Genomic DNA, 23648 nt, shown 5'->3' with positions numbered 1-23648 from the left:
GGAACTTGCCAACCTTTCCCCCCAAACTGCTCCAAATTCCTTTAAATAATAACAAAGTTTAGAACATCAGAACACCTCCAAAAATAGAGTAGAACATTTTCTAGCTGAAGGCAACCTAGAAGCTCAGCAGAAAAGATCTGTGACATCAGGGTGGGAGTCCAGCATTCAGTCCTGGTGCAGGTCTACCTTGGCTCCACCCAACCCCAGCTCCACCCCAATCCTATCTTCAGCGAGGTGGGATTTCTGAATCAGCAAAGTGCTGGAGGCTTCTGGACCTCTCAATCTAGGGACACCAGGGAGAACTCAGAAGGTCAATGGAGAGGGTTTGTGGCAATGAAGTGGGAGTCTGGTATGCAGTCCCAGGGCAGTCCCAGTCAGCAGAGATGCAGGCCAGCACACTAGATCTTACCTCTACTGTGGGGCAGGAATACACCTAATAGCTCCAAGGCAGAAAAGAATGCTTATAGTCAGATTCCAAGAAGGATTTCTGAAAACAGATGCACAACCTCCTGAAACTTGGGACAGTACATCCTTTGCCTGGAAACAGAACCCTACTTTAACAAAGAGTTAAAATCAAGCTAGGAAAATGAGCAGAAAACACAAAAGTTTCTGACCATTGAAAGTTATTATGGTAACAAGGAAGATCAAAACACACTCAGAAGATGATAACTAAGTGAAAGCTTCCATAACCAAAATCTTCAAGAAAAATAAGAATTGGGTTCAGGCCATGGAAGAGCTCAAAGGGGACTTTGAAAATCAAATAAGAGAAATAGAAGAAAAAATTAGGGAAAGAATTGAGAGAAATGCAAAAGGAAATAGAAGAAGCAAATGAGGAAAAGAATGCCTTAAAAAGCAAAATTTGCCAATTGGGAAAGGAAATAAAAAAGCTCACAGAGGAAAATAATTCCTTAAAAAATAGAATTGAGCAAATGGAAGCTAATGACTTTAATCAAGATACAATAAAGCAAAACAAAAAATGAAAAAATAGGAAAAAAAAGTGAAATATCTCATTGGAAAAACAACTGACCTGGAAAAACAAATCCAGAAGAGAGAATTTTAAAATGATTGGTCTACCTGAAAGTCATGATCAAAAAAAGAGTCTGGACATCATCTTTCAAGAAATTATCAAAGAAAACTGTCCTGATATTCTAGAACTGGAGAATAAACCAGAAATTGAAAGAATGCACTGATGACCTTCTAAAGAGATTCCAAAATTAAAACTTCCAGGAATATTATAGCCAAATTTCAGGAAATTCCAGTTCAAAGAGAAAACATTACATTACAGAAAGAAACAATTCAAGTACAGTGGAAACATAATCAGGATTACACAAGATTTAGCAGCTTCTACATTAAAGGACTAGAAGCCTTGGAATATGATATTCTGAAGAGCAGTGAAACTAGGATTGCAACCAAGAATTACCTTCCCAACAAAACTGAATATTATTCTTGGGGAAAAGGTGGAAATTCAATAAAATAAAGGATTTTCAAGCATTTATGATGAAAAGACCAGAGCTGAATAGAAAATTTGATTTCCAAATAAAAGATTCAGGAGAAGCATAAGGAGGTAATCAGGAAGGTGATATCATAAGGTACTTAATAAGGTTTATCTGTTTACATTCTTATATGGGAGGATGATACTTGTAACTCATTAGAATGTTGTCATTATTATGGCAGTTAGAAGGTGTGTACACATGGACAGAAGGCATTGGTGTGAGTTGAATATGAAAGGATAATATCTTTTTTTTTTAAATGATGAAACTAAGGGATGAAAGAGAAATGTACTGCCATATCTGACTTTAAAAAGAGACAGGACAGTTCCAATGGTCTTGGGATTAAGAGATTCATCTACATCCAGAGAGAGGACTATGGGAGCTGAGTATGGATCACAACATAGTATTTTCACTCTTTTTGTTGTTGTTTACTTGCATTTTTTCTTTCTCTTTCATTCTTTTTCCTTTTTTATCTGATTTTTCTTGTGCAGAAAATTTGTAGAAATATATATAGAAGAATTGCACATATTTAACATATTTTGCATTGCTTGCTGTCTAGGGGAGGGGGTGGGAAGAAGAGAAGGAAAAAATTTGGAATACAAAGTTTTTCAAGGGTCAATGTTATGCATATGTTTTGAAAATAAAAAAAACTTTAATAAAAAAAAAAGAATCAAAAAAAAGCTTTTACAGTGGAGGGGAAGAAGGGAAAGAGAGGGTGAGGAGTAAATCTTACTTTTGTCAGAATTGGCTTAAATAGGAACATACTCAAAAGGGATATAGAATTCTATCTTACTCTGCAGGAAAATAGGAGGAGAATGAGGTATGGGAAGGGGGAAAGATGATAAAAGAGAGGGCATATTGGGGGAGGGAGTGGTCAGTAGCAAATCACTTGAGGAGGGACAAGGTGAAAGGAGAGAGAGAATAAATGAAGGTAAATACAATTAGCAATAGTAATTATAAAAAAAAAATTTCTAAGCAAGTTTCTCTTATGGAATATTACTGTTCTCTGAGAAATGATGAGCAGGATGCTCTCAGGGAAAAAAAAAAAACACCTGGAAAGTCTTCCATGAATAAAGTGAAATATACTGTATACAAAGCAATAGCAATGTTCTAGGTTGATTCTCAGTAGTACAATCATCCACAACTACTGAAGGACTTATGATGAAAAATCCTATCCATATCTAGAGACGGAACTGATCAAGTATGAATACAGATCAAAGCATTCTCTATTTCTCTCTCTGTCTCTATTTTTAACTTAATTTTTCTTGAGGATTTTTATTTTCATTAAGGTGAGATATCTGTTTTCTTTTACAACTTCACTTTTAGGGAAAAGTTTTGCATAACTTTACATATGGTTTCTTAATTGTGAGTAGGGATAAAGGAGAGAACTTAGAACTCAAAAATCTCAAAAACAAATTGTTTTGAATATATCTGGGGGAAAATATTAAATAAAAAATTTTAAAAGAGATTTAAAAAATAAAGTATTCTTCTTCTGAATCTTTCCCCTCTTAGCTTCCACAGTACAAATCTCCTTTAGTTCCCCTTCTATTTGTGATACTGCCCTTTCCCATTCTCCTTCACTGGTTCACTGTCTCTCTATTATCCTCAAGTGTAGGTATCCCAAAAAGCTCTGACCTTACCACTCTTCTCATACTCTCTTTTCTCTTTCCTTCTCTCCATCTAGATTCTTTTTCTCCTCTATCTCTTCCAACATTACTCTGCCAGCATCAGTTACTATCTCTATACAGATGACCTTCAATTCTATGTAGCCAGTCCTAAATTTCCCCATAAGCTACAATCCATCATTTCATGAAATCATAGGTTTTAAAACTAAAAAATTCCTTTGATGTCATCTAATCCCTCTTATTTGAGTGGTGAATAGACTAAAATCAGATGACTAACACAAAATCTCACAAATAATGAGCATTAATGAACAAGCATTTATGAAATGCCTACAATGTTCCAAGTACTGCACTAAATAGTAAGATTCCAAAAGTAAGACCATCCTTGTCCTCATATAACGTATATTCTGCTAAGTAGATAAAACACTTAAGATAGTTCATAGATTGGTTGGTGGTTGTTCTTTGTACTTGCAGAAGACCAAAATGGCATAACTACATTGAGGTCAAGGTACAGTGTATACAACTGTGGCTGATCAGAGCAAGATGAATTCAAAAGGCTCTACCAAAGGTTGGGCACAAATATGAACATTTGGAGTATAAATGTTTTTAAATTATTCTTTGCTGATAGAGCACAGTGCCTTCTTTGATATGGGCTTCCATATGGAGAGTAATCCTGTGCCAGTGTCTCCCTGTTTCACTATCAGTTCCAAAGTTCTTCAGAGATAGTCTCCAAAGAACTTTCTAAAGTTCACAGGTAAATAAACACAGAATATATATGAAGTGGGTGGAAGGGGAGAACAAACAACTGGGGAAACTGGGAAAGGACTCAAAGTAAGTGGCACTTGAATCTCCATTCTCATGTTTGTCTTAATACTCACACACTAGGTTTCAGCCTCACTGAGTCTTGAAGTAAACAAGAGATTTTAAGGGTTAGAGAGGAAGGAAGGAAGGAGAATAAGAAATAGAAACTGATTGCACAAAGGCTCAGGATCCTGAACTGGAATGTTTGCTACAGGCAACAGGGTCAGGGTTGGCTGAGATATTAAGTTTTTGGTGAGAAATAATAATAACAGTCTGGAAAAGGAATCTGGAACCAAACCACAGGAGGCTTTAAGAACCAAACAGAATAGTCTCTATTTAACTATAAAGGAACCATAATGGAAGATTCTGTAGCAGTACAGATTAAAGTTGCAGAAAACCAGAATTGAACCTTGGTCTTCCAACTGCAAATACAAAGGTCCTTCCACTCCTTGATTTTTGATTCCTACTGGACATCTCTATCTCAGGATCTTGTCATTTCCTCATACTCTGCATGTGCCAATCTTAACTTGTCATCTTGCCCAAATAAGCTGCCTCTCATTCTGATCTCCCTATTTTTAGTTGATGGTGCTATCTATCATCCTTCCAATGACCTAAGTTCACAATACCAAAATCAATCTGCAACTTTTCCCTTTCCCTCATTTTCCACCATCCTTCACATCCAACTGGGTGCCGGATTTAAATTCTACTTTATGACTCTTTCTCCAATCTGTCTGCCTGTCACCCCATTCAGATCACTAGCACTTTAGTTCAGGGACTTATCTCTCTCTGGAAATGTTAACATGTACTTAACTAGTCCCCCTGCCTACAAACTCCTATGGAATTTTGAAATGTATCTTCCCAGTGAGAAGGCTGATATGTGAATATGTCCCTCCCCTACTCCAATGGCTCCCTACACCCTGTGAGAATCTACAGGATACAATAAAAATTCCTCGGGCAGGTATTTAAGAAGTCCTCCAGTCTGGAATGAATACATGTTCTTGGTCTTGTTTTAACATTCATTCATTAGGCTTCAGCTCAGCAATTACTAACTATTCCCTACTAGAATCCTGCGCTCACCCACCTCCTTGCATCCACAAACGGCATCCTGCAAATCTGCATTCTCTCCTCTTCCCTGACTGTTGAAACCCTTCTCTTCTTTTAAAGCTTTGGCTCAGGTATCATCCCCTTCATGAAGCCTTCCCTCCTCTCCCCAGCAGAAAGTGATCTCCCCTCCTTAAATTGTCTTTTGGCACCATAATTGGATCTTTCCCTTGTCCTTATCAAATTCTGAGTTGTATCACTTATGTGCATTTATTATTCCCCAAATGAAACATAATTTCTTTGAGCAAGGTTGCTGTACTGTTCTTCATGTTTATTTGCCCAGTATCTAACTAGCACTTTACCTTATACACAGCAAGCATCTGATGAATGTTTGGTATAGAATACATAATTTCTCTGAGAGATTTCTCTAAACCTTAGAGAAACAATATAAAATTACCCAACAAATAAATGAAAGGTACACTTAAAAATTTGCTTTAAATTTGTCAAATTATATGGTAGAATGTGGAACTATGCACTGATTAGCAACAAAGGTATATTTTAAGTTCCTATTCACAATGTCAGCCACATCAGAATGTTTGCTACTAGCTGCTCCTTAAAAGAGGAGTCTGTCTTGTTGTCCTAGGACAAAATTTCTGAGCTCATGTTCCCTTTTTTCATCACCTCCAACTTCAAGAGTCAAATTTAGGCAAGAGTTTTGAATGCTCATGATAATAAGGCCACTGGGGCTTAAATATGACCTCTCTCCATAGGGAGAAGATAAGCAAGGAATATTCAGAGAGGTCCTGGGCATACAGTTCAGAGCTCAGCAGTGTATAGAATAAGTACTATCTGTTCTGAGTCCACTTGAGTCAAAGAATTTGGGTTCTAAGAGACCCTGGAGTTCTTGCTCTTTTCAAAGCTGTACAGACTTCTGTTGCCAAACTTCCTTGGAATAAAGAAATAAATAATATGATTCTTTAAAAATAAAAATTGAACCTGTGATTTCCTTAACGTAAAGAAATCTTACTGTGCATCCTTCTTTGACATATACTATACTCAGTAGAGAAAAATGATTTGTAACTTGTTTACATATATGTGTATCTGTGTATATACGTATAGATATACATGTATGTATATATGTATGTATATTAAATTAATCATGAAACCAGGAAGGAATTATTAGAAAATACTAGTGAAATTTCTGACAAATATTTTTATAGGGAGCTTCTCAGATTCCCTGAATAGCAGATGCTTTAGCTAGTCACTCTAAAGTTAAGGAAAGGTAAGATCTGGTATTTCCAAGCACTCAATAGCATTATTTCCCCATTTCAGAGGAAAGTCATCTTTTCTCTGAGACTCTTTCACCATTACAAGGCCTAAGTATGTAGGAGAGGCATGAATCACCGTGTCACTATAGTCACAAGACAATGGTTAAGCCCTTCTAGTAATAGGACAGTCACATAAGCACTGGTGGTTAAGGTTTCATGGGAGATTAACTCTGCCCCTAAAAATACCTGCTTGCCCATTTTCAAAGAATACTAATCTCTGCCAAGGAGCTAGAGTTTCTTTTTAATTTTAGATTATGAATAATCTATACAGCAATCTCATTATTGATGTATACTAAAAACTTAAGATTTGCTGTGACCTGGGGAAATTACTTTGACAAAAAAAAAAAAAGTCTGTCAGAACATTTCAAAGAAATATATCTTTATTACTTAAAGTAATAAAACAATTAAAAGTTTGGTAAGAAAGGTATCTAGCCCTTCATGTCTTATAGAATATTCTAAACCTTAAAAAATCTACTGTTCTTGAAATAAATAAATAGAAAAACCTGTAGAACATCCACTTTAGCAGCTAAATATTCCTGAAGCAGTCTCATGAAGCAGCTTCATGATTTAGTAAACTAAGTATTAGAAAGCATACTACATCAGACCTATGGTTCATATAATTAACTAGCCTGTGAAACCAGGTGACATTATATGGTAGTGTATAACCACAATCCATGATGTCAACCTTCAAAGGTTCTTATGAAAGGAATATACTTCAAGATAGCATTAGTGACCCTTAATAGATATATCTATCCTCCAAAAGTTTATCAAATTCTGTCTGGAGTATAGTAATGTACATGGCACTCTTCTGAGAGCTGAGAAAGATACAAATGTAAATAAGGCAAAGTACCTGCCAATAAGGAGCTTACATAATAACATGGAAAATAAGACATGTATGAAAACAAACATAACACAAAGAAGAATGTAAAAATAACACAAGAAAAATACATAAATTACTGAAAGCATTCAAACAGGTGAGAAATTACTTCGTTTGTGTAAAGGAGAAATGGAGAGATATTTGAATTTGGCCAATGTTGTTCAATCGTTTCAGTTCATGACCTCATTTGGGGTTTTCTTGGCAAAAATACTGGAATGGTTTGCCATTTCTTTCTCTAGCTCATTTTACAAATGAGGAAATTAAGACAATTACAGAGATAAGTGACTTGTCCAGCATCACCCAGATATTAAGTATCTGAAGCTGCATTTGAACTCAAGTCTTCCTGACTCCAGGCCCAGCAGTCTATCCACTGCATTATCTAGCTGTCTCCAATGTGTAGTGAATTATCACTCAGTCAGGTAAAAAGTTCTATAAGTTTATTACTTACTAAATTTCTTGTATTGGTTCAAGCTATCTCTTTCAAGCTCCTAAGGGTGACTTTTTGCTGTAATACTCAACAATTGGATAAATTAGTCTGGATTCATTTTATGATTTTATAAAATTTTAGCACATTCTCCCCTTAGTTCAAGCTACAGGAGCTAAAGATTAAATAGTTCAGTTTATTTATAGGAAATTTATGCCACTTCCCAGTGATGACTAGGAAGGGAACCTTTTTCACAAGGTTTTCTCCCGACTCTATCAAGCTCAACTTTCATCCTCTTTTCTCATGATGTTTCTCTTGATTAATATACAATATCAACTACTGCATACATACATGATGGTTTTTACTTTTTTGTTGTCAATATTATTCTTGATAATAGATAACCAGCATTATACTGGTCTTTTAGTTTGTTTAAACAGGCTAGGCTAACATTTCTGAGGAACAGTTTATTTTGACTTCAAATTCTTTTACTGGATTGAAAGTGACAGAGGAAAGCTCATAATTCTATCTCTATAGTTTGAATTACTTTTTTAAAAATTATATTACTTTATACTGGTATGCATTAAAGCTCATTTGCCATTTTTATGCACCCTTACTGAGTTTTGTGATTTCTTCCTTCATTTTTCCCTGTTTTAAATCTTTTTCTATTTGTAAATCTTAACATCATTTATAAAGTTGGGAGATTTTACTAGGTATTTTCTCTTCTCAATCATTATTTACTAAAATCAGTCTTGAATTGATGATTGAGGTATTTCTTCATTTTTTTCATGTTTTAATTTGTATAAAATTAAACATATTCCCACCCAGCCCTCCAACTCCAATTACTGAACAGAAGTAGATGCTAAATTATCATACATTTTGAATTGGTGGAATTCAAATTAATTAGGTTTAGCTGTATTATGTAAAGACCTGTAGACACCTTTAAATGTTAAGTACCTTGGCTGCTCATTATCTTCAAGTGACAATGACAAGTTTTCCATCTCTTCAGCATTCAAACCAAGCTCAGTGCCATAGCTCTGCTGGACCAACTGCCAGAATTCCTGTTTGGTCAAGCTCTGAAACAACAAAATCACACTGTACACTGAAACTTAAAATAAAACATTGCATTATTATTACTGAAAATAATTTTCCATAACAACATAAACTTACATTATTATTTGTTTTTTATCTTAAATTTACTGACATAATTTGTTTTGGCACAACAGACATTTTACCAACAAGAAAACCCATTTACAAAGTGCATTCCTCTAAAAAAATTTTTTTTGTCATTAACAGAAAGGTTCCTTTAACTTGACAATATGAACTTATTATTACTTTCATGAAATACAAACTATCAATTTCTTCCCTTCAACATCTTTCCTCTGCTATGGAAGAATGAATAGTCTAGATAAACTAGTAGTCTGAGATTGTCAAATAAGGAAGATTAAGAAACTGCTACATTACTCAGCAAAACATAATCATTATGCGCCCATTTATGTAGCACTTTACAGCTACAAAGTGTTCTTACTTTGATTATCTCCTTTAAAAAGAAATGTCTTCATAGAGTCTTTAGCAATCTGGATTCTTGAAAAAATAACTTTCAGATATCATTTTAGACAATACATTTTGGTTGGTAGTCTTATTTATAACTATTAAGAAAAGTTTAGGTTGGGGTAGGCAATCCAAGGCATCTGACATCATTGTTGGCAAGGTTCCGTCATTCATTCATTCGTTCAAAAGATATTGAGCACCTATGTACACAGTACCATGGGGGATATAAAGAAGCATTGGTTCTACTAGAGTAGTAGATACAATCAGAAGTAACCTGCAAAATTATCTAGTTCTCATTTTACAAATGAGGAAACTGAGGCTCCATGAGGGACAATGATCTGCTCAATGTCAGAAAGGAAGTAAATGGTAAAGCAGGGATTCTATCATTAAACCTTTCATTTTTATATCAGTGTTTTCCACCACAATATGCAGTCTTCTAATTTCAAAGAGTTTGTTATCTCATGAGGGATAAATGACTCAAACGTGTACAAAATTAAATACAATAAGTCAGTCTTAATGCACCAAATGAGGCATTCAGACTAAGTGAAAATATTCCTATGGGCCAGAGTGACTAGGGGAAGTTTGTGGAAGAAATGGTATTAGAGTAAGGTCCTAAAAACTGGATAGGGTTTAAAAAGGGGAAAATGAAGATCTTTTCAAGAAGGGAAGGGAAATAAAAGGAATGAGAGGGAACAATACCACAAAAGAAAAATAGGAATGAAATGGGAATAGGAAAGAAACCAGCCTACCTGGAAATGAGGAATTTTACTGCAGAATAAATAATAAGAGTTAAAACTGCAGCAGATTAAAGGACTTTAAATCCTTTGAATACCAGTCCCTAGAATGTGCTTCTCTCTTCATTATTTCTCCTCTTTTCTTTCTTTTTTTCTTTCTTTCTGCCTTCATCCAGCTTAGGCCCATCAGTGGCACTAAGGGCACTCCAGACACTCAAGACAAAGCATTTACTAACCCCAGGCTGGTTTAGGTCAAGTATTTTTTGAATTATCCTATAAAAGATGAAACCTTCACTTTTTTCCAAGTTATCCCAAGCTTCTATCCTATACCTAAAATCAAGCACATGTGAAAGCAAATCTTCTAATCCATTAGAACTATTCATAGAATTTTCTTTACAATGCTTTCATTACATAAGGCTATAATTCTTATTTTTATAGTAAGCTGATGCTCCCCAGACATTTTTCTTGAAACATTATCAGAGCCCTAACAGTCAAAAAGGCTGTTGACTTAAAATAAAAACAAGCTTTATCTCCCTAAGGCTAACATGTCAGACAGCACTTTGTAAAATGTCGGGCTTCAAAATGAAACAAAGATAGGCTTAAGTAATGGCACGAAACAATAATAAAAAAAAAATACTCACTGAAATAAGTGAACTGAAATTTATACTAGAATTAGAATGCTCATACTAAAAGTATTCATCTATCGAAAAAATAATGGAAACATAAATATAAATATATAAATGAAAACGTGCTACCAGAAAATGAATATTTGGTTGTGGAGTTTTTGTATTAAGTATTTTTTTTTAAGCCAATAGGATGTGTGTAAGTCATGGTCACTTCTAGCTAATGGAAAGAAATTGGATTTGAAGGCAGAGGAACAAAAGGTTTAGAGCTGGAATTAAGAATTCTTAATGTGAGGCTCATGTCTTTTATTTTATGCTTTTAAAAATATAATTTTGAAAAGAGGTCCAGCCATAGACTTCTCTAGACAACCAAAGGGATTCGTGACACAAATAAACTTGGATTTAGATCTAGAATGGCCTTGGAAATCATCCACTCCAAATTTTACAGACCAAAAAAAGTTGTATCTTCTCCCAACCTTTCTAAATTCATAGAGGTAATAAGTAGAAAAAATAGGATTTAAAACCAAGTCTTGTGATTATAAATCCAATATTCTTTCATTTAACTAAATATAAATCCAATGTGTATTTTCATATCTGGATTTGAGTTCAAATTCTGGATTTGCTATTGACTTGTACTTAGATGATTTCAGAAAAATCACTAACATCTATATGCCTCAATTCCTTCCTCTGATTAAAAAAAAATTGGGGGCTGGTTTAGACTATTCCTTTAACTCAAAGTATCCTGTTCCATCAAAAATGTAAATTTTTCTATGAAGTAGTCCAGAAGTCACAAAAAACTTGTCATTTATAAGCTAGCTTCAAATTCAAACTTCAATTATATTATCAGCATGTATTTCCTAAATATTTAAACAAACAGTAACAGAAGTGATATTTTTGTATCTAGCACTAATATGCATAAACTTAGAAAAAAAATGACATTTATAAAGAAAATAGAGTATCTACCTTTAAACAAAGAACAGTCTCAATGTTTCACCCAAAGGGTCTTGACGAGGCGTGAAGTTATCAGATAAGTTTCAAAAGTCAGAAGATCAATTTTCGGCCTAGGAAGCTTTATATTCCAAAGAAGTCACAAAATACTTCAGTTATTACACAGGGCTCCAAAAATTTGATGACAGGTATAAATTTGCCATTTTCAATCTCCTTATTTTGTCATGAGATGCTTTTAGTTAGAAAAGACGAATTCTAATGTGGGCTTAGAAGCTTATTTATTTCTAACTTCCTGGCTATAGGATCAGCTTTCTCCTCAAGGTAGCTGGTATACTGAATTGGAGGCTTTACCTCCCTCAACTGGTTCCTAAGCCACTCCTACTAGAAGAGGGACAGGTAAACAGGGTTTTTTTAAAGACACAGTTCCTATTTTCTTTGGTTAAATTAAACTATTAGTTTACAAAGGAACAAATAACTTGCTTTCACTTTATATACAATATTTATTCTAATATCATTTTAAATTAATTTTTGTAATTAAGAATCTTCTGGATTGTACTGTGTAAATCATGGTTCTCCTACCAAGCATTTCCATTCAAACTAAATAAAAACATCCAATTATATCCCAAAATAAATATTTCCAATATAATTCCCAATATAAACTATGTTATCACTATGTATTATTTTAGTGCTAACAAAAGGTTGCCATCAAAATTCTATTGAATGCCTTTTACTCTTATTCTTAGTGCATACTTCTAAACCTTGAGTAACTGTAAATGGAATGTCAGAAGATTGCAGAAAAACAGGCCATACAGGACAATAATACAGGGCAATAACTTAAGTACTTGAGAATGTTTAAACAAATAAAAAGATTATAATATATCCTGTCAGGAATTCTGTCCCTTGAAAAATGGTACAAGTTCTTTCTGGTTTAATAAGTCAATTGTATTTTATAATTTGAGGCAACACAGAATAGTGGATCAAGTTCAAATCCTGCCCCTGACATATACTACCTCTGTAAGCAGGGATAACTCACTTAACCTCTCGGTATGCTAAGCATCTTTTTTATTTTGAAGGTAATTGGGGTTATGTGACTTGCCCATTGTCATACTAACTAGTTATTAAATGAGACCCTGAATTTGAATTCAGGTCTTCCTGACTCCAGGATCCCACTTTAATGATTTCCATCCAATATTTTTTTTTACTTATAGTAAAAATAACATATTACTAGAGATAACATTCTTAGTTTAGAGGAACTAGAAAACAAAGAGGGTCCAGTCAACTTGTAGAAAACTGGCTCTATCCAGACATGATAGGGAGCCAGTAGAGTTTACTAAGTTGGAAGGTAGGGTTGGTAGGAGTGGGTATGATATATTTTCAGACTTAGCTTTAGAAAGATCATTTTAACACATACATAGTGTCACCATCAAATCCAGATGTGAGATGATGGGGGTCTATACTAGGACTTGTCTACAGTCACAAAGCTAGTAAGTACTTGAAGCCATATTTGAACTCATGAAGATGAGTCTTACTCCAGAGCTAGCTGTGCCTCTAAGCTGTCCTATTAACATAACAGACTATATTAATAACAAGAACAACAAAAATCATGTGATTATATCAACAGATACAGAAAAAGCTTTGGACAAGATACAACTTCTATCCTTCTAAATGTAAGAAAGCATGGGATTAAATGGATCTTTCCTTAATATAATAAGTGGTATCTAACAAAATTAAAGGGCAGTGTTATTTGCAATAAGTATAAAACTAAAAGCCTTTCCAGAGTGGCACATTGGTAATTATTTACCAACTGGTTCCCCAAAAAGGCAGATAAACTTTAAGTTTAATCTCTATTATTAACACTTAAGTCTAGATTAAAAAACAAAACAAAGCAATATATCAAATCTTGTTTTGCAGATTGCTGAATCCTGAGACATTTACATACTGAATGCTTACACTGAAAATTTAACCCCTGACAGTGGCTCCAACTTCTGCGCCTTTCCAGTAAGATCAGTAGAAAAGCAAAATACTCTAACCATTGTGCCATCTTGCTGCCCCACAATAATATTATAAATACAAAAGACTTTGAAAGATTTAACAACTCTGAACAATGCAATGTCAAACCACCATTCTGGGAACCCATTAGGACAAATTCTAGCTACCTCTTGACAGAGATGTGACAGACTCAAGGAGCAGACTGAGATATGTATATATTTTTTAACATGGTCAGTGTGGGAATTAATTTTGTTTGAGTATGTATATTTGTTAAAATGGTTTTGCTTTTCTTTTTCTGCAATGGGGAGTTAGTCGGCAGAGGAAGGGAGAAGGGAAAGAAAAAATTTTATTTATTGAAAAAAAATCAAATTTTCAAAAGGGAGAAAAGAAAAAAAAAATAAAAGGCATTAATACTGGAAGTGACAAAATATTTCAGGGTAAAATATTTATAACCTTAGTGACTTTTCATTACTCTCAGGGTAAAGAGTAACGAAAAGTCACTAAGGTTATAAACCTGAAGAATGGTGATATCTTTGAAAGAAATAGGAAAGTTTGGAAGATGACTGGTTGGAGGCAAAGATAAAGTTCTGTTACAAACATGAGAAATTTGATATGTTTCTAGGACATCCATTTTTAAATTTCCAAGGGGTCATTGATGCAGAATTGAAGATAAGAGGAAAGACAGGCTGCATATATTTTGATCTTTACATATACATCCTCCTGAACACATACCTATGTATGTGTGTGGAGACAAGCATTTATATACATTTTAATTTTCTTGTTCAGTTATCTTTAGTCACTCCTGACTCTTTGTGACTTCATGGCAACAGATACTGGAATGGTTTGCCATTTCCTTTTCTAGCTCATTTTCCAGATAAGGAAACTGAGGTAAAAAAGTTTAAGTGACTTTCCAAGAGCCACACAGCTAGCAAATGTCTGAAGCCAAATTTGAACTCAGGAAAATGAATCATCCTGATCTGGATGGAAAGTCTGGGACTCTATATACTGCTCCACCTAACCACCTATTTATACACATATGTACATATAGACATATATATCTTTGAGAAAGCTTCTTAGAGATAATAGTTAAACCCACAGGAGCTGATGAGATATAGAAAGAAAAAAGAAGAGGGCCCAATACAGAACCTGTAGGTCACCTACAGTTAGAGACACAGATCTGGATGAGAGGCCAGCAAAGGAAGTGGAGAAAGTTAGTCACACAGGTAGAAGAAAACAAGAAGAAGTGTCACAAAACCTAGAGAGAGCAGACTATTCAAAAGACATGTTCAACAGTATCAAGTGCAGAAGAGAAGTCCAGAAGGATAAGCAATGAGGAAAGTTCATCTGATTGACAATTAAGAAATCTTTCATAACTTTGGAGTAAGTCAAACTGTAAAGGATTGAGAAATGAGAGAAAAAGAATGGAGCAACAAAAATAAATAGTTTATTCAGAGTGTGGATGATAAAAGGAGAACAAATATAGAACAAAGCTTGAGGAGAAAGTAGGGCCTAATCAAGATTGTTTAAGGATATATACCAGGAATCAGTAGACAGGGAAAGGCTGAAGTTTAGACAGAGAGATCATTTGAGAGTGCAATCTTCTGGAGAACATGGTTTAAGCTAGTATTAAAATCATAGAACACATAGAAAATGAAGCATATTGGTTAAATGAATTCTCCAGTGATTTAAAAAAAATTTTTTTGATTGAAAAAATTCACTGAAAATAGTTATAAAGTATTTGGCATACTTTTCTGTTTTAGAAAATAGAGTATATTGAATATCATTTAGTTTTTCTTTGATGACTAAGGAAGGATCTTGCATCACCTTGGTCATTCTGAACATCAATTCTCATTATACCTTTTATACCACAAATACAACAATAAAAATTATTAAATTTTTAATAAACCTTGTATATATCCTGATAGTTGATTTCATTTTAAATCCCTCCTTACTAACTTTTTTGTCATATTAAAAAATGCAAATTGCATGGTTACAATCAATTCTTATTATCTTACCTTTCTGTATTCAGAATACTCTCATGCAAAGAGATAAATATTGAGGCAAATTGAAATTTCATTAATAATAATTTGTCCATAATCATGAATATAATGTTCAGAATTTACATTTTATGTAAACATTAAAATAAAATTACTGATTTATAGAACTGATAACAATGTTCTGGAGTACTATAATTAAGTTTGTTTGAATTTGTTTGAAGATTTCCTGATCTCTGTGGGCAAGTCCACAGACATATCAGACAAATCTCTTCAATTCTAACACTCTCCAGTTAAAAACCAGAAAATTGACAATCACCATCCATCTGAAATCTTACCTTGTCTAGTAATACATTCTGCCACAATCTAAAGATACTGAGGTAACTTCTATCTCTGGCACCAAAGGATGTAAAGAAAAACTGCATGGAAAATAATAGAACAATTTTAGTAACATAGAAAACAAAAGGAAGATATCATTGTCACAAAAGCAAATTGGGACTTCCTCTGATCTAAGGATATTATTATTAGAATTCATTACTACTTACAATATGCCTTATTTATACTCTTTATTGTATTAAAAGTAAAGAGGTTACATATAAAGAAAAAAAGCATCTTTTCAAATAGATAATTGAGTAGTTTTTCTTAAGTTTACAAACATGATTTTATTCATGTTTTATTATTTCTAATATGTGCTTGCTTCTAGTGATAATTTTTCTTTGAATTCAATTAATATTTACCAAGCAATATTTTAATAGACTACAGTTATAAAAAGTGACAGATCATAGCACTAGAAATATAATACTTCATTTATATATAAAGCAGGCAATACAAATTCATCTTAAATCTCACAATCTATGGCCTCATTTATTATTACAGGGAAGTTATATTGAAGAATAAGGAAATAATTCAGTTTTTCTGCCCTGTTAAATTCTTAGTTTATCAAATGAAATATCAAAATCCAAAGTTATAATATAATATAAAGGTATATAATAGTAATTATATACCTAAGACAAAACAATTGAGCAGGAGACAGCAGTGTAGGACAGTGCAACCATGGGGATAATCACATTGGAAGAGGAAGCAGCTATTCCTCTAGGACATCTAGTCCATGCTTATGACAGAAATGGGGGTAAAGTGGTATCCCCAGGAAAAGGAATACCACATTGAAGGGACTCTTAATGTGGTAGTCTCTAGACTATGTCCCTTAAATATCTACACTCAAGTTGCCTCTCCCTAATCATGGCTCTGTCAAAATAATAATACTATGGTTTTATAAAATATTTTTAGTCAAAATTCTCAAATAATTATTCTCAAACTAAGCCAGAATCCTTTTCTAATTTATTTATGTACTTTATCCCTATCTAAATGGGCTGAATAGAATATAGTTATATAATATAGAAAATAATAGTAATAGGCTTTTTTTTTTTTAGCACAGATAACTTTGCTTTGTTTTCTAACAATAATTGTAAAAACAAGTTGTAGGGTCGCTGATATTACTAAAACTTGTAATCTCATCTAAACTCTCCTGTCTAGCCTCCTAATAGCACTTCAAATTTTCTTTTTAATACTTTTTAACTTTCAAGCCTTCCTACTCTCAAGATGTCTATAATGAAGTGAAGAGGCAGAATACAGACAAGTGGAGACCATTAATATGATATGGGGAATTAGAAAAAGTTTCCTAGATGAAAGAGCAACAAAGCCTTGAAGAAAAGGACACTGAAAGAGATGAGGTACCTATGATCTAGGTGTGCTCCTATGAAAAGTCAAAGCAAATTATTCATTGTTTTTAATACTTATGATACAACAAGAAAAAAAGATCATAAAAGTATGAAAAGAGACTAGACCTATGATTTCATTAGTATGGGGATTTTTGTGAAAGAAACTCACTCTAGTAATGCATATCAGCGCCTTCTTAGCAACTTCTAGTCTTAGAGAATTGCCTGGATCACTGAGATTGAAAGTGACTTATCTTAGGTCACACAGCCAGGCTACTTCAAATGTTATACATAATAAACCCAGGCCGTCTCCCTATGAGGATGGTTATGCTAAATTGCCTCTCCCAAATATAAGGCCAATAACATGAATATCCCAACTAGTATTTATTTTCAGACTATGCTACATTAAATATTATGGCAGGAAGATCTGGATTCAAGACCCACATCTGGAACAGAACCCTCATATGTGACCTGTAGCAAGTTGCTAATCCTTTCAGCACTCCAGGCAGCTCTCTAAAATTATAAGCTACAAAACAGCTGTACATCTGTATTGGTATAAGTCCTTACCAGAAGTTCCTCACATGAATGAAACCACAAATCTGGGCCCAATTCTGTTTCCAACAGCATACAGTTCTCTTAATTGTCAACATTAATTAGGAGCTATTGAATAAACTATAAGGTTAAATTTAGAGAAATCAATCAGCAGTTGACTTATAAAATTATAAATAACATTTTCAGAGAAGGAGAAGAAAAAAGGAGAGAGTGAGTACAAGAATTTGCAGAATTTTTTGAACCTTTTCACTTTCTGTAACAATCTGAATGGCATTGGGAATGAGTCGAGCAGTCTTCTCCTTGGTCATAAAGGTTATGTCCTTCAAAGCAATGGAAATCTAAACACACACACACACAAAAATTAGATATTAAAATGTATTGTACAACAAAATATATACACTAAAATTTTAGTTTAATATTAGTCTAATAGTTAATATTTAAGCAAAATAAACTTACAATGCATTAATAAAACATATTATTATTCTCTGAGAGAAACAGAGTAGACAATTAAGCATCCTTTCAAGTATCTCTCTCCTTAACCAGCTCTCTATTTCTGACATCAGACAACATATAAAAGACATATGGATGTTTAAATAATGAATTAATTTACAAATAACCAGACCAATACAGTCTACCACATAAAACATCTTTCTAGCAATATCATCAAGAAAAATGCAATAAGCTTTTTTTTAACTGGAAGCCTATTATCAAATCTCAACTAAATATGCAAATTGAGCTAAAAAATGTCAAATAAAAAAGGAAAATGTTAAACATAAAGGCTGGTCTTTATAACTGCATGCATGTTCATGCATACACAAATCAACATTTCTACAGATCAAATGTATCTTTACATTCCAAAATACTTTATAATCTAAAGCATAGTATAGAGAAAAATTTTCTATATTCTATATGTTGCTATAGATTGCCTATCTTATTTCCCTTGAATAGTCCACCTCCAAAATAAAATTGGTATTAACTAAAAAAATCTTTAGACATAGAAACTATGACACTGTAAGGATTATGTTAGTGTTGTTACATTTCTGATATAGCATAAGGGACCTTTAACTAATATTTTCCAGTTGAAAGTTATAAAAAATAGGGTTAATCCTTAAAATTCATCCATAAAATCTATCTTGATTGGATCAAGGTTTTATTAGGTCTTGCAAATTGAAAAACAAACTGAGAAAATATGACCTGGCCACAGAACTACTGAGTCAATATGATGTTAAAGTCAATTCCAAATAGTGGCTGTCAATGATAACTGTTGATTGTGGATGTCTATAAACATATGGAAATAGAATAAATCAACTCTCATTCTCTCTTCTATTCAATATAGGTCATTCCATTCTCAATATTTTTTGGGGTAAAAAATTCTGCTATCCAGTCAATGAGCATATATAAAACTCTGATGATTTTGGCTAAGATTGTGGAATGAAGTAGTTTTTGGGGAAAACTCCTCAAAGTTGAGACAAGCAGTATGAGGCTTGGCATGGTTTTAAATAATAAGATTTAACATAATTAACATAGTAAATAAATATTGTACCACCTAGGTGATCAACAACCTTTTCATTTGCTATTTGAAATTATGAAACCAAAGAAGTTTCTCAGATAATTGTTTTAATACATTGAAATCATAATATGTCTTACAGTAGTTTCCCATCTAAAGATGTTGCTATGGAAACAGAGCCAGTTTTCTGAAAGGTAGAGGCGTCCCTGAAGCAGAATGTCCTTCTGAAGAGCACAGGCATAATCTGAACACACAAAGACAGGGAAGGAGTTGATCCAAAAATTTAGCAGCAACTTGAAAAAAATGTATGGTATTTCAAAATACAAAATCATTACTGCCACTTGTCAAAAGGGAAAAAAAATATCTAATTTCAAAATTATAAAGAAATGAACAGATTTTCCTCTTCCAAATCTCCACCTTTTCACTAAAGAGGCAAAGAATCAGAGTTTGATACATTCCCACAAGAATTTCACCATGTGTCCTAACAGAGATAACAAACAAATCAATAATATTTTTAAAAATTTGTTCTACTTTAAAATCTAAGATTTTTCTCCTTTTTTTTTTCTCCCTGTGAGAATTAATTCCTGGATTATCTACAGTGACAAGATAATAGTTTGGAATGAATAATCTTATCTTAACCACTGAATTTTTAAGTATAAAAAAGATGTATTTAAAAAAAAAAACAGCTCTACCAATCCAAAAGTACCTAAAAAGCAAAAATCAAATTTTATTAAATTTCTGAATAAATACTCTGAAATCTGTATGTAATCAAGCAAAATCTATATTTCACAAAAAAGCTAATTATTCATATTGATTATGATAGCAAATGGATTGCAAGGGGAAGGTCTTTAAATCCTCAAACAAAAATAGTCCTATGAAATAATGAAGCAGACAGGTTACTCACTTAGTATGCATAACTACCTTTCTATGATGAAATTGGTGGCTACAATGAAGCTTCCTGAAATTTTAATCCAAAACATTGAACTTTTCATTAATTTAGCTTACATTATTTGGAATTTCCATAGCATTGATTTAAACAACATGATTTTGGTTGACAATCTTTTCAGTTATTCTCAAATGATTGGTCAATTGTTTTTTTAAACAACTACAACTACAGCTAAAGCATCCTTTGTCAGATAATATAGCAAGTCAATGCAACAAATATTTTTTGAGTGCTTACTTATGCAGGGTACTCAAGCATATGAATCAGTATTTACCTAAAACCTTAATGTTACATTATTTTGTTTTAAAGACTAAATACCTTTATTTTATCAATGCTAGGAAAACATTCATTTTCAATTCTTATACACTTCCTTCAAAAGACAAATATGTAACAAAATTAGCAGAACATTTAAGAACCAAAGGGATTCCCATGTGAAAAGTCATTTTAATAACAGATTACCTAATGAAATGAATTATTTCTATGTTTCTCGATGAAATTGATGTCAATATCATTTGATTCATCAAAAAAGCCCTAGAAAAAGGGTGGATATCAAATAAATAGATGATTTACACATTTCACCGTTTTAAAAGCTTTTCATAACAAGCATTTACAGATTGTATATCAAATAAATGGCTAGGTTCTATATATTTCACAGTTTTAAAAGCATTTCATTTTATAATAAGTATTTATAAAAGTCAGAATTAGAAATATCAGAAGTTACTGAAGGAACTGTCTATTAAATGCAACAGATTAAAATCTAATAATATCCCTTGCTATTATTGACTGGTCAGTTTCCAACACAATTATCAATAAGTTTTTTAAAAGCTATTTTAATCAATCAATCAAGAAGAATTTATCACAGGCCTATTCAAAGTATTATATTACACTTAGGGGACACAAACACAAATTTAATCATAGATTTAGGAGAATATCTAACCCAACTTCCTCCAGGAACTGGGACTGAAAAATATTAAGTGACTAGCCTAGAGTCACCAAGTAAGTGCTCCCCAAACTGCTGTCTCCCAAGCGCTCTCTTTTCTATAACACACTGTCTCACAGAGAAGTCAATAAAGAGCATATATACACAAAATAAGCGCCTACAACTGGGGAACTGAGGTGGAAGGGAACAATAAGGAATATCTTGAAAGATAGAACATGTGAGTTGAGTCTTAAAGGAGATGAAGATTCCCCTAGAAGGAAAGATGAAAAGAGAGAAACCATTCTAGAAATAGGAAATTATCCTATGAAAAGAATAAGGAGTTACCCTTTCATGAAAACTATTCTTCTTGGATCCTCTGCTAATTTATGTGACATAATTTCACTGGGCCCAGGATGAAGAGTGATAGCAGGAGAGCTAGCAGTAGCCACCTGGCCTCCAGGTGCCCCTACTTCCACCCACCCCTATTCATGTTTATTTCTTTTCTTACCTCTCAAGAGATTTTGGTTTTCCAAACCTCTAGGAATGAGGAAGACATTATACTTCTGAGTGCAGTGAGAAACTTGTGGCATTGATGGCTTTATATTTTTTACATGGCACTGAGCTCCATTTTCCCACTACATATATATATAGATAAGGATTTTTTTAAAACTTTAAGCCACTAAATATGTGAAGGGATGAATTAGATAAACTAAACATTTATATGTAAGTTGTTCACTGAACAACTTAAGTGTACCAATCTGAGTTGCATTTACAAGGTAATGGCACTTTTTATAAATAAAACCAGCAAAATATATTATACAAAAGGTATAATGGATAGAGTGTTGGACTTGAAATAAGAACTGTGTTGGAATCACTTAATATCTTTAGGTCATCAAGATATTATGAGGATCAAATGAAATGATATATGTAAAACAATTTGCACACTGTGTACATGTGTATAAATTATCATTGGCATAACTAAGATAGTAATCATTTTGGAAAACTTATAATGAAGTTAGTATCATTGCACAAAATATTTTTTGTTTATCTTTTAAAATAGCTTTTAGATATGGCTTAGAATCCACATATTTTAAAAGTATCCTAACTTTTTAACCATATCTTATTTTAACCAAAAATAGCACTGTTCAGCTTGATGATACACTCAGACTTAGTTCCAAAAAACTTCTGGCTGTTTAAAAAAAATCAAATTCATCCATATAAGATGATGATTTGCCATCAATCATTCCACATATTTAAAAGAATATGCTTCTGTCTTTAAAGACAATTCCACAAGAGGCACTCTAGAAGTATGTTAAGCAATCACAACATTAATAGAATAAATATCTACCCTTCAGAAGTATTTAATTTTAATAACAATACTGATTTGGTATGCATGAATTTTTTGTACTCTCACTACTTTGATTTGTCACACAATATTAGCTGATATTTATTTACCCTTTAAATGGGTATAGATACTATAAATGGTCTGCATACATTTTCTCATTTTATCTTTAGAAAATCTCTATATGTAGCAACACATTTAATGTTTAAAACATCTATTAAGTATACACATTACAACATTAGACAAGACATGAGTTGTGCCTTCACAGAGTGTACAGCCCAATAAGTGAACAATGACAAATTGTTCAACTCCTTTTTTGTCCTCTATGCTCATTTCCCTCAGCCTTACCCAGGCTCCTTAGAGAAGGAGTCATTTCTGTTCTCTTAATTAGAACTTACAAAGGCATTTATTTACTCAAACAGCCTCATAAGAACAATAGTTGCTACTACTAATAGCATTTCTCCCCCACTAATAGACACAGAGTCCAGAGGTGAGAAATAAACTCCTAGTATGATGGTCCTTCGACACATGTGGAGGACACACACCTGGTAAAGGCAACTCAAAACTCACAAATGCTATACCAAGGCCTTTCTTTCACCAGTCCTCACTATGTTCTTTGCAGCATGTGGCAAAGTTATCAGAAGAGAAGCCCTTTCCAGACAGAGCAGATCACTGGGTTCCATCAATGGGACTCTGGGCTCATCACTAGGCAGTCAGTCATGTTTCGCCACTCTCATATACTGGCATGAAAAGTTTTATTGTTCTTTTTTAAAACTGAACCAGAATCTCTTAAGGTCTAGAATTGGGCAAAGTCAATCCTCTTTAATGGGGCCTGAAGTTGACCACATCCAGGTAGGAGATAGAATAGATCTGATCTTTCTGTTTGACAGCTCTTTCTGGATAAAAGTGGCTTCCCTCAGTGAGGGAAAACAACTTTACTTATGATGATAAACCCAGATTCTTGCTGTTTCTGGTGTAGCAAAAAGGGATAGGGAAAGGCATAAATAGTCTGGGTATAGAATCAAGTTCATTATTTGGCTGACCATTTCTTATTCATTTAAGCTATTCTCCCCTTAGTTTTGTTCAAAGATATGAGATGTTTCCTTTGCAATTCTAAGGTTCTGTCTTCATCATTCCAGACCTTCAACCTTAGCAACTAAAATGGATGTGCCCTGACATTAAGATATAAAGTGACACATAATAACTGCAAAAAAAAGTGTGAAATAAACAGTTGGTAAAGAAAATGTTAGA

The 23648-nt window shown here is 33.3% G+C and overlaps 1 protein-coding gene across 4 annotated transcripts in view; it reads right to left on the bottom strand.

The window, feature by feature from the left end:
* GRAMD1C (GRAM domain containing 1C) overlaps positions 1–23648 on the bottom strand; it is a 155580-nt gene that overhangs the window by 33365 nt on the left and 98567 nt on the right. For 2 of the 4 annotated variants that reach the window (XM_031959681.1, XM_031959680.1), the window contains exons 4-7: positions 19334–19437; positions 17929–18024; positions 15758–15838; positions 8538–8656 (exon numbers count right to left, since the gene is read on the bottom strand). In XM_031959681.1, coding sequence (XP_031815541.1) covers positions 8538–8656; positions 15758–15838; positions 17929–18024; positions 19334–19437 — 400 coding nt within the window. Of the gene's footprint in view, positions 1–8537; positions 8657–11451; positions 11795–15757; positions 15839–17928; positions 18025–19333; positions 19438–20595; positions 20668–23648 lie in introns of those variants that run through there. The other 2 variants (XM_031959682.1, XM_012544523.3) reach the window with 2 other exon arrangements.

Source organism: Sarcophilus harrisii, chromosome 3 (genome assembly GCF_902635505.1).
Source record: "Sarcophilus harrisii chromosome 3, mSarHar1.11, whole genome shotgun sequence".
NCBI classification, from domain to species: Eukaryota; Metazoa; Chordata; class Mammalia; order Dasyuromorphia; family Dasyuridae; genus Sarcophilus; species Sarcophilus harrisii.
The sequence above is the reverse complement of the archived record's forward strand: the minus strand, read 5'-3'. Positions and strand labels throughout refer to the sequence as shown.